The sequence below is a fragment of the Neopsephotus bourkii genome, unplaced genomic scaffold (assembly GCF_033783945.1).
Source record: "Neopsephotus bourkii isolate Nb327-2 ecotype Australia unplaced genomic scaffold, CSIRO-AGI_Nbou_v1 NB_230, whole genome shotgun sequence".
NCBI lineage: Eukaryota > Metazoa > Chordata > Aves > Psittaciformes > Psittacidae > Neopsephotus > Neopsephotus bourkii.
Window position 1 is genome coordinate 951,960 of NW_026900740.1, and position 12,119 is coordinate 964,078.

The 12,119-nt window shown below is 49.8% G+C and overlaps 1 protein-coding gene across 10 annotated transcripts in view; it reads right to left on the reverse strand.

Annotated features, from left to right (window-relative positions):
• The window catches only part of PITPNM2 (phosphatidylinositol transfer protein membrane associated 2), a 132,314-nt gene that overhangs the window by 3,015 nt on the left and 117,180 nt on the right, over window positions 1-12,119 (reverse strand). For 5 of the 10 annotated variants that reach the window (XM_061344619.1, XM_061344614.1, XM_061344615.1 and 2 more), the window contains 9 exons: window positions 9,779-9,943; window positions 7,779-7,982; window positions 5,912-6,060; window positions 3,876-3,992; window positions 3,045-3,161; window positions 2,506-2,654; window positions 1,704-1,853; window positions 1,431-1,614; window positions 50-178 (listed from right to left, as the gene is read on the reverse strand). In XM_061344619.1, coding sequence (XP_061200603.1) covers window positions 50-178; window positions 1,431-1,614; window positions 1,704-1,853; window positions 2,506-2,654; window positions 3,045-3,161; window positions 3,876-3,992; window positions 5,912-6,060; window positions 7,779-7,982; window positions 9,779-9,943 — 1,364 coding nt within the window. The remainder of the gene's footprint in view (window positions 1-49; window positions 179-1,430; window positions 1,615-1,703; window positions 1,854-2,505; window positions 2,655-3,044; window positions 3,162-3,875; window positions 3,993-5,911; window positions 6,061-7,778; window positions 7,983-9,778; window positions 9,944-12,119) is intronic. The other 5 variants (XM_061344621.1, XM_061344618.1, XM_061344622.1 and 2 more) reach the window with 3 other exon arrangements.

Consider the following 12,119-nt stretch of genomic DNA (forward strand, 5'->3'; position numbering starts at 1 on the left):
CCAAATTCCCATTGCCCTCCCTTGGCAACTCAGACAAGCTGGCTCCTACCTGACACTGGCTCTGCAGCTTCTTGGTGGGTCGGCCAACGATGTAGATGTGGGTGGGCGGGAGGCTGATGGAGCTGTACACAGAGATGTCCTTAGTGGATCCATATGCTGCATGGATCCTCATGTGGAGCTGCAGGGAGAGAAAGCAACACGTGGTCAGGACATGCTCAACAGACAGGGCTTTAGTTTTTAGAGCATTTGTGGGAATGTCAGCTCAGTAACTTCTGTAAGTTCCCAGCTGGAGAAGGCACCGCTGTGCAAAGCACTAATTAACAGAGCTGGGGATGTTCACAGGCCAGAACAAGAGGAGTTAACAGCGATACAAAAGCACATCTCTGCTTCCTGATCCACAGCCTTCCCTTGATGTCTGTGGGGGGCAGAGACACCACACACTTCACTGCTGACTTGTTAGGGGGGAGAGGTGCAATCTGCAACCCCCTGCAGTACTCATTAGTGGGGAGTGTTCCCCTCCACCAGCCATGCTGCTGCACGGACACTGCTGTTTAAGAAGGGACAGGTAGGAAAATATGCTGCTTTCCAGGGATTTGCCTGCCTCCACTCTGAGCAGAGAGCAGCTCCTAAGGTTTCCTTAGTGGGCTTAGGAGCTGGAGGGGAAAGTGGACACTGGTGCCACCATGGACCAGCTGGCTTTGCCCCCAAAGCCACAGGCAGGCCAAGGAGATGGAAAGGAAATCTCTGACCCTGGTCACAAACTTGTTCTTCTGGAGGATAAGGGAGAGCAGGCAGCAAGTAAGGGCCAGCTTCTTCTACCACTGTGTCTCAGGCTGAAACAAGGGCCCAAGAGAGTTAACGAGGGGCTTCCCTGCTATTCCAGGCCAGGCACAAGTGCTCCGGACACTGGCACTTCCTTCACTTGCCAGGCAGAAAAACCCCTTGTTATATCTGTAGCTTTTCTGAGGCTCTAGGCTGAATGAGGTTAAGAACTCCCAGGGGTCAAACGCTTGGGAAGATGCTCTGTGGAGCCTCCCACCATGGCTGCGTGGTGCGAGGCCATGTCTGCAGCAGCTCCGTGTGCTCTCAGAGCTGCTGGGTACACCACGGGCAGCCAGAGAGCCACCACACAGGTGAAAAAAGTGCACATATGGGCAAGGGAGGCCCTGCAGCCTCTGTTTCATCAGACATTTGGTGTTGGAAGGACCGGTGGAGCATGAAATGGAGCAGTGCTGAGCAGAGATGACACAATTTGACAGCGTAGATGCTTCTGTAGAGCCATAAAAGGCTGGAAATAAAATGAACAGATTAATCTTCTACTGCAGGTCACATCGCTGCCAAGAGACTGGTGCTGACAGGGGCAATTGGACGAGGAGCAATCTAAACCCTGTGCTGTGATCACGTTTCAGCAGAGCCCATCTGTGGCTTACGTCTGTGATGAGGGATTTCAGGAAGTTGGCCTTGTGCCGCAGCGGGTCGTGGACGAGCCCATCGCAGAAGGAGACGATGCCATGGGGGAAGTTGTGCTGTGCTAACCACGCTACCACCCTCTGCTTCTGCATGTCGGGGCGGCCCGTGACATAGATAATGAGGTAGCCGAGGTCTTGCCAGTGCCTAGAAGGAAAGGCACAAGTCAATGGCTTGCAAACCTAGAGCAAAGCCAGTGTAAACCACACTGACTGTCCCACAGCCCTGCTGCTGACCTTACAACGTCGACGGCTCCGGCGCGGACTTTGGGGTCGCTGCCCATGATGGATACACTGGCTGCAAAGGAGCCGTCGATGCTGAACACCACAAACTCTGTCCCCTTTGGCAGGACTGTGATGTAGCTGTCTGCATACGTGTGGTCACCCCTGAGAGGGATAGAGGCACTTATAGGCGTCAAGATCTCCTGCAGTGCACCGCGAGCCCAAAGCAGCAATCAAATCTGGCCCAAGGGATGTAACAGGGATGCCACCACCAATGATGGGCACTGCATGAGGCCTCTGTGTTACAGTGGGGATGGAAATAGTACTCTGGAGCCATGGTGTCAGTGACTCAAAAACACCTGCAGAAAACCATTGCTGGCTTCACCACTGCAAAGATGATCTCTTCCTCCCTCTTCTAGAGCTCAACACCAGCAACTGGGGCTGAGCTGGAGCCCCTGGGCTGTGAACTATCACCAGTACAAAGTTCTGTCCTTCAAGGGCAACTTTATGGTCTTTAAAATACAGCCAGCTGTGCAGTTTTGCAGAAGACCATGAGCCCATAGGTGAGTGGTGCAGAAGGCCTGCTCCTGCAATGGGAGCTCAGTCACCATGCTGTTGATGATGCAGGACTTGGAATAAAACATGGATCTTCCTCTTACAGCTGTAAAACACAAATGGCTTCATCCCTATGGCTGGCAAACCAGGCTTTGCAGCCACCCAACAAGCAGAGCTGCCCTATAAGGGGGGACCATATTCTACAGTCATCAAATTCCTGGTTTGTTCCTCTTGCTAACTAAGCCCCAGCACCCCAAGGTACCTGACCACCATCTTGACAGGGTAGACGCCGATGCCCAGGCGCCGGTTCTCAGGGATGACATAGGAAATCCTGCCACTGCTGTTGCTGATCTCAGTGTCAAAGTAAACCCACTCTCCTGACGGTGGCTGGGTCATGATGTGAATGTCCACCTGGGAAGGCAGCAAGGCTGGGTCAGCAACAGCATCAGAGGCACAGACAAGTAGAGCAGGACAAGCATGGGCACCTTCACCCAAGCCCCTCTGGTCAGCAGCAGGGCTGGATCCTGTTTCCACTCTCTGCACTTCACAGATCTGAGCTGAGAAGCACCAAACCATCAGTTTTGGGTTCATTCCATCAGGCTGGAATGAAACCCAGCCTCGGTGGTGAAGACCTCCATGATGGAACACTGTTCCTGGTAGGGGGCACCACACAAGTCTGAGCAGGGGAACATGGCCAAGATGCAAAGGTAACAAACCCCATCAGGACCAAGGGAGCACCAACCAACACTACTTCTGTCCCTGTCCCCCACATGGTGCACAATCCCAAACCAGACACAGTACCTTTTCTCCTGTGAGTGTGACCATATCTAATGGACCATACATAAACCTTCCAGTTAAGGTCTGGGGCCCATCTTCATTGGCAATGGTGTCATTTATCCTGTGGTTGGCTGTGACGTTCTGCACAAGAGGGAAAGAGGAACACAAACCAACAAAGAGAAAGGTCTGCAGTGATGAACAGCCTCACAGGGAAACACCAAATACAACCAGACAGATTAGAGCGCCTTTCTCCCTCTATCACACTCACAGCTCTCAGCTTCAGAGAGGAATTTGACCTGTGGCAGAGGGGATGCTCCTTGCCCTGCACTGATGGGGTGGATTTGAGAGTACGTGGCTGAAGAGTCAGTTTCAATGGCAGCTGCAATTCTCATACTATTAGCTCTTATGCTTTGGGTTTAAGAGGCAATACAAACATCTGCCAGGGAAATCTGCTGACATTGTTTCAGCTCGAGCAGAGAATTGTCCTTTTGCAGGAATCAGAGACTTTTACTGGGAGCAAAGGGCATTTACTGAGTAAAGAGCTTGCATCAGTGGTCTTGTGGAAAGACATTCCATCTCTTCCTCTGTCCCCAGACAATGCTTTCTGTGTTTTACAGACTCAAGCCACGAGGAGATCTTGCTGGTAAAGACCTTTTGGGTCACTCCTTCACAACTACAGGTAGGATATAATCACTAATCTATACCAGCAGTACAACATGATCCTGTCCCTGCTGTGGACAGTCACAGTCGTGCCCACGCTCACCACCCTCAGTGCTTTCCTGCACCTCAGACCAAACCCCCTCTACCCCACAGCTCTCCCTCCTGCCATGGAGGCAACCCCAAAGCCACCCTTACCCGGAGCTTCACGTGCGTCCTCTTGCGCAGCCACTTCTCACGGGGCTTGGAGGGGGTGAAGACGGACACCTCCTTCCCATCCAGCTCCAGTACACTCGAGTTCTCGTGCCTCATCACCTGCAGGAGGATGGGTTCCATCGAGACATCAGCCACTCATGCAGTGACCCCCTCCTGCCTGCACTGTCCTGCATGCCCCAGGCCAGCACTGATGGGAGCAGTGCCTGGGTTTGTCTGCTGGGTGTTTGCCTTGTCAGCATGCAGGGTTTACAGGCTGCTCCCTTCATTGCAAGGACAAGGGGTTTCTTCTGAACTAGCAAAGCCTGCGGCCAGCACTGACTTAACCCTGGCTGGGATGCAGGTTGTTTAGATTGTCAGGAGGTACAAAACTGACTCAAACACAGCAGGATGAGTTCTGCACTTAGATATCTGCCCTTCCTCCAGGCTTTCTTTAGTCCCTTCCCCTTGGTCTGCAAGGGACTGGTCTCCTTTGAACACGAGTCTTCTGCCATTCTTGTAACAGACCAAGCACCAGCTGCTCTGCCTGGCCTCATGCTGACAGACGCTGTTCTTTCAGTTCATTTCTTATTTCTATTTAAACACATTTTGGACTGCTCTTGCCCAGAGATGACTTTCAAAGGCAATTAGAAACAAGTCCTTAGTAGGGGAAGAAGTACTGTGGTGCTCTGGAAGGACAGCAAGAAGACAGGGGATGAGAAAGACCCTGGTCTCAAGGCAGAGATAAGTTAGCAGAGTCAGGCACTGGAGAATGGGAGTGGGCCAGATTACTCAGAGAGCCACCAGCAAGCTTTGAATGGATGGAGAGGTACCTCAAGCCCCAAGATATGAAGCTACAGACCCAGGTTTGGGCTGAATCCTAAGTAATTGGCTATTTCTTGAGTGGAGCACTCTTTGTATGAGACTGTTGTGACTCTTCCCACTCATGCACAATTTAGGCTGAGTTTGATGGGGGTTTGGGGTTTCACATCAAGGTCTGTGCAAGCACACAGACGGGTCTCCCTGGATTATCACCACTGCTCGGCTGCCACTAGCACTGACATCTCTCTTGTTTATGGTTCTCACACTATCTGGAAGGCAGCACTGAAAGCAAGTTTGCCAACAGAATCATAAATAATTGAGAGCTGCAGCCGAGGAGGCTGGAAAGGAGCAGGGACGGCTCAACAGCTGAGCTAACACAAAGCAAAGCCAAGTGCCAGAGTGGGCAGCACAATCCACAGGGTTGCTTTTAGTTTTGTCTTTTCCATTTCCATACTCAAAGTACCCTTCCCTGGAGGGGTTCATACTTTGTAAGGAAAATAACTCCTCATTCCCAAGGAACTGAAGGAAAAATATTCCTTTTAGGAAAACCTCACTTTAAACAGTAAATTCAAATCTCAGGCCAAACAGACATTGTACCAATCCAAGGCATCAGACTCCAGACACCAGCAATCCCCATTTACCTGTAGCCTCAGGAATAAGGACTAAATCCCAATGCAGTGACGATGATCTGAGTTCCTAGAGACCACAATAAGTTATAAGGCAAAAATGGAGACCCAAACTCTGCTGATCAACTCATGTCAGATGCCTGCACAACTTCTCTTTTGGTTTTATTGTATTTGGTGCTGATTTTCTTTCTACCTTGAGAAGTTTCCTTTAAGTTTCAGACATGAGATCCAAATGTGCACACACAGAGAACAGCTCACTTCAAGAAACAAGTGATGCCACTGTGATGTGATAGGAAACAGCCCTGGGCTCACTCCATGGCTCCCTGCTGAGCCCATCTGAAACCTGCTCTGAAGATAAAACCCAGGCCCAAACTAACCAGGTATAACAGCACATGTCCATGAGGTTTGCACACATGCAGCTCCATTAACAACACAGGTGAGGCACAAAAAGAAGGGGAAAAAATGGATCTGCAGTTGTAAACGGGTTTTGTTCATTTCTGTAAGCATCAACGAGATTTATGGAAGGTGCAGTGGGAAAACCAGCCTAAAATACTGTTCAGCCCAATGGAGATCAGGGAGGGAGGACAACTGTACCTGTCTCAGCAGGAAGGAGACAACGTCTGTGGACTCCCAGTAGCTCGCATGGAAGAGATGCGGCAAAGCGACCGTCGGGAAAGCCGTCAGAGCATCAGGACAGTAGAGAGCGTAGTCAATCCTCTTGGTCCCCCACCACTTGGCAGCAACTAGAAGCGAAAAAGCCTTGTTCAGACAAAGGGGGTTCACATGCGTGTGTGGTCTCCATCACAAATGGGATTGCAAGGCTCTGGCTCCTCACTCCAGGTACGCCGAGAGGCTGCTCCCTGGCTGGTTGCACTGCTAAGAGGGAACAACCAACCCAGGGCTCAGTGTTTGCTCAGACCAAGGGAGGACCATAGAGGGGCACCAGCACTTGAGCTCTCCTTTATTTAAACAAACAGGAAGGCACTGGAGGGCAGGTATTAATCAGCTGTTAGTCCAGACCATGGAGAAGGGGTCAAAGGCTCATGTGCAATGGGAATCCACATGGCAAAATATAAGGCAGAAGCACATCTCCCTGGAGCTGCGGGAGGAAGGATGTGTGTGCTCTGCCCACCACAAGACATGCCCAGGCTATCTCCAGCCCCGCTTTCCAACTCCTTTAGCTTTCACCAACGAATAGCATCCAGATTTGGTCACACTAAAGAGGATCTGAACAGTGGGAGCCCATGTGAGATGCTAAAAGGCACCAAAAGGCAGGATATGTTGCCCATGCTGCTAGGATTGGCAGTCCCCAGCAAGTCCTTGTTACCATCCTGGGTTACCACGCTGCAGGCAGCTGAGACATCCAGCCCAGGCTCTGCAGTGGCCAACAAGAAAAGGATCTGGGAGAGCTGGGACTTTATTCACTGGGATCTTGGAGGGGGAAGGTTATAGACAAGACAGAAGAGTTCCTCCCTCTGGGAGTCAGTGACTCACACAAAAGTGTCCAACAGCCCCTGTCCATCCATGGGACACCACCACACTTCAACTGCCCATGCACACATCCTGTCTGACCTCCTAGCAATGAGCATGGCTCAGTCCAAAGCCTCACATCCCAAAGATAGGGCTGCTTTCCCAGCAGTGAGGAGTCCTCAACCCGACACGCTCTGGCTTGGAGAAGCAGCCATGGAAAGAGAAGATGGATCAGAGCAAGAGAGTAAAGAAGGAGCTGTGTTTGCATGCAGGTTGCAAGATGGGGCTTTCTCAAGCTTCTTTTTTCACTGTGACAGTGTTCCTTTTTATGGACTTCCAGGAAAGCTGCCAGGTATAAGGTATGATCCAACAAACCCTCAGCAATGAGCTGGTAATGAGCACAGATGCTGAACTGAAAAAATGGTCCCACCAGCTCTTTCCAGAGACCTGTACAAAGCTCCCACCATAGAAACATGCAGAGGGTTATGGCATTAGAACATCCCCAGCTGTTAGCCCAGGCCCTAACAGCTCTTGTGTTTCCCAAGAGCCATGGGAAGGAGTAGGAAGGCACTGATGGATCAACATGGCTTTTCCAGAGCACACAGGCACCAGAGCCATTTATGACTCTCTGTCTTCTAAAGTGGCAGCTCCTGGTCATGTTCCACCCTTTCGTTTCTCATGCAAGTCCCCAGCTTAGGTAATTTCAGATTCTTCATAGGAAGCAAAGAGGATTTACTCTTCCATGCTCAAAAGATAGCGGTGGAGGCAGAAGCGTTGTCCACACAGCTCTGCCCAGAAGAAGTCCTGCTCTTGCCAAGCTGTTAGCTGTGTTATGATGGATCTTCAGAGCAAAGTGACAGAAACACTTGTTAATCAGAAAACTGCACTCAGAAATGACAAGTGCCTCGGTGAAAGCGCACAGATTTGGTGAGGGCTTGTGTGACTACTGAATGAGAGAGGAGGTCGACCAGAGCGGCTGCCTCCAGAATACCTGTCTTGATGTCCAGGTCGGGTATCCGAAGAATGCAGTCTGCAGCCTGACTCCATGGCCCTTTGAGCTTTCTTCCCTTCGAAGGGATTTCGTGTTTACGCTGCCTATGTTTCTTGGATGAGGTTTGAGTAGGGGATTTGTGAGGGAGGGCAAGTTGGGACAGAAGGCTAAACCCTCTGCAGTGATTAAGGTGGTGTTTGGTTTCTAAAAAGAATAAAATGAAAAGAAGTAGAAATCACACTTATTATTACAGCACACACATGATGCAGGCAACACCTCTTTCATCCTGCAGAGGTTCATAGTGGAAGGGAAGTGCATTGAGAGCGAGCCATGGTTCTGTGGTGTCCCTCTGGACTTCCTCTGGCTCTCCCTGTGGGATAACAGGGACCACATCCAACTCGCAATGCCATGGCTTCACATTACCACCGCGCTAGTAAGGTCGAGTGCAAGAGCTGCAAAGGCAGAGCCCGGGCTCAGAGGACATGTCAGCACTCAGGAGGTGAAGGAAAGGGCTGTGACAGCCTCGGGGCACGCTGCACAGGGGGTCAAGGCTGGACTCTTCCTCTCTGATCTCAGAAACAGGTTTTGACGGCTGTGAAATGCATGAAGGAATAGATTACACAACCAGGAGCTAAATAATTGGTGAGAGCATGGGGAAAGCAGGGAGACAACGAGCATCATGTGGGCCTGATCCTGCCATCACCTGCCAGAGGAAGGATCCCTCCATTGCATCACGCAGGCCTGTAGGTATTGCCCTGGTGTAAACACTTCATAAGGAACAACCACCCCCCCCTCCCCCCCCCCCCCCATTTCTCATCCTGCCCACTCTGTAGGTGTGGAACAGCACAAAACAAACACCTTCTCCCCCAGGAGCCTTCTTCCCCAAGCAGATTAGTATTCAGCAAGCACTTGGTAAGATGTCTTACCAGGACACACACAGGGAGCGCAGCATCAGCTCTTGGATGAGCTTTGGGAGAGAAAAACCTCATGTGTCAGAGCACAGGGAGTTTATTCCTGCTGCCAAGTGTTGCCTCAAACAGGGCAAGAAGTTACAGCAGCCTCTGACCAGCACCCACAGGAACTAACACTTGTCTCAGGGAGTGTTATTAACCTCAGCAATTGTGAAGTTAAGTCATTCCTAGCTCTGTAGTCTGATGTGCCAGCAATGGAGTATCTCTGACTTTCTGCCGCATCCTGGAACAAGAGTTTGGGCTGAAGTTTGGGGTTTATTTAATTTGTTTGGTTTTCAGCAGTTATCAGAGGTCCCTGAAGACACAGACTGTTCATCTTACACCTCAGCTGGAACGAAGAAGGGGCTCAGCTGTTAACAAAGGCTGTTGTTCTCCGCTGTATCAGCTGGGAAGTTATATAGGTCTTGGGAAAAGTAACAATAAACCCCCCTCCTTTTATTCCTCATTTGGCTCTGGGATATGGGTCATGACTGGCTGACTCTGAGCCTTGCTGCTGGCTACCAAAGAGCTGAATCTCTAACGCAGAGAAATAATCTAAACCTGTTCTTGCCTTTCTTACTCATCCCCATTTCTATGAGCCACATTTAATGATCTACACCAAGCCACATGCCAGCCCCTGCATTACCAATCTGGCGGTGCTGATCCCTACCAGTTCTGCACGACTTACCAATGGCAGCACGGAAACATCCCTTTGGATTAACCCTCATCACGCACAGCAGCCAAATGGTGCTCAGAGTTATCAATCATTACATCTCTTTGAACAACATCACCAGCACAGTCCAACATGCATAACACAGCGGTGGCCCCTGTATTATAATCGAATACATCATCTGTCCCTCCAGGAGATATGATAACACGTGGCACTGACTATGGCAAATCCAGGCGAAGGTGGAATAATTCCAACTCTTTGTTAATGATGGAAAGCATAACCCGGACAGACAGACAGACAGACAGAAGCTGTGTGGCTCTGGCCCGGTGCGTGGTGCTGCGGGAGCGATGCGGGAGTCTCGGAGGAGGTGAAACACTTACTGTTGGCTATGTTGGAAGCAGTGTAACTGTCTGCCATTCCTGAGACCTGGCTGGCAATGCTGATCTCACTGGCTCTCCGGAAGCCCCTGAACTGAGGGGCTGAAATGGGGGTGGACAGGGACGTGTTTTCCATGAAGACGGCACCATGAGACTGAACAACATCTGCTACAAAGTTGAAACAGGGAAATCAAAATATTAGACCAACAGACAGAGGCTGGGCAAGATGAACTCGAGGGGAGGAAGAAGGCAAACAAGGCTGGTAAGGTGCAAAAAAACCCTTTCAGAACTGATTGGAATGAAAAAAAAACCCCACAAAAAGAAACATTTCATCAGAGCTCTGGTTTGGAAAGAAAGCAAACACCACAGCAGGCAAAGAGACGGGGCTGAAGGAGCAGTCTTGGATTGAGAGAAGCAAAACAAGGAGCTCAGAAAGCAAACCCAAAACCCCAAAGAAAAATCCAGGCAGACGCACTCAAGCAGCAATAACAAGCGTGTGTCATACATACAGATGTGAATATACACAACTTCATATATTCACACTGAGACAAAATAACCGAGGTAAGGAGAACAACAAGAAACAGCCTTAGAGAAGGGATATTTGTATTCTTGAAGTGTTTAAACTTAAAGGAACATCTCCAAGATAGAAGCATTAATGCTAAAAAGGAAAAATAAAACTAAGAAAACATTTCCATGCCTGGCAGGGACTACACTTGAACTCGTATCTTATTGCTAATGGATACAGCCAATGCTCATTAAACTAAAGTAAGGGCTATTGAAAGAAAGGAGCCTGGTGCTGAGCACTTACATCTCCAGTCAGTGTTGGTGGAATGGGGAATGCTTGGCCTCTGTGAAAACAGAGCTTCTTTTGTACAGCGTGCAAGTCTGGATATATAGATCCCAACCTGAGTTTTACCAAGTGTGGCCTATCCCTTTAGTACGTAAATACAACAAAGGGAGGATTTGAAGTCACACTCACATAGGCTTTGTATGCGTACTGGAGGGAAATGGACCTCAAATGTTCAGGATTAGCAAACTGAGAGTTGCTGAAAGTCACGTCAAATCTCTGCATTTCAGTTGCCTCTCTATAACAGTGGGAAGGGCATTCATTCACTCCTGTAGATGCTGCAAGGCTGAATTGAGTGTCTGTGGGATATCCCAAGATCCTGCACAGCTGAGGGTTTGTAATGCCAATGCCAAGTACTCGACAGCAGGCAGCACCAGCATGACACTAACATGCGAAAGCAAAGCTAACTATCTTTTTAATGTTGCCCATCTCTGCTGTACCTGAGGAGCAGCATCTGAACTTTATTCCCAGGGATGAGCCAGGCAGTAGATGCCACATGGAATGCAGGTACATTACTTCCACACACCAACATCTTCCACCTGTTTCAGCCAGTTCAGATATCCCTGGATTTAATCCCAAGTATGCGGCTGACACAGGGCGTTGTTTCGGCAACTGGTTTATTTTTAGCATCCATCTTTTTTGCTTGGGGCTACTGATTTGCTGCCTCTGACCTCTTGGTTTGCAGCAGCAGCGTGTGCCCATGTAAGTACTGCTGCAGCAGAGGGAAAGGGGACGTAGGAAGCAGAAAATGTGAGGCTAAAGTGTCGGGAAAAGAGTTCTGTTCTCTGCAGGGAAAATCAGGCCACAAGCTGCTCTGTGTAAAAGCTTCATGGACTGCAAGATCTGAGCCTTAGCAGGAGCCCGACTTGACCATGAGCTCCACACACGCTGTGCCTGAAAGGCTATTACCAGGATCACTTTCTCAGCACTTTCTTCCTCTTTTCACCTTGCCTTGAGCTGCTGGCTGTCAAGGCTCCTACCAGCATCCACAACCCAGCCAGCCCCACCAGGCCAGAACAGCTTTCTTACTGCTGCAAGCACAAGCAAGAGGAGACAATTCAAGCAGAGGGTGCACTCTGAGAACATGAGCCAAGCCAGGAGCTGCATTCAACCCCCTGAAGATCTCAAGGGTAAAAGGTCTCATTCCCATTGCTATATGACCTGGGACCACCCCTTCATCTCTTCCTTAGTTATCCCTTCCTTTCCTTTACCTTGCCTGTATAGATGGTGAGATCCTTCTGCACTTATGTCACATCAAATGGGTACCCCAACACAGCTGTAATGCAGATAATGACCATCAGCTTTCCTGAACTTGGTCAGATGCAAGGAGAGGTTTGGCTTTACCTGTGCTAGGGAGAATTCCAGGTTCAGGTTTAACTAACACATACCAGCAAAGCCTGAACATCTTCGTCTCCCCTAAAAACAAAACATCTGTGGCTCGAATGAGGAAGCAGCTGAAGACACACTAAAGAGTTACAGCAATGCTACCCAGGAGAA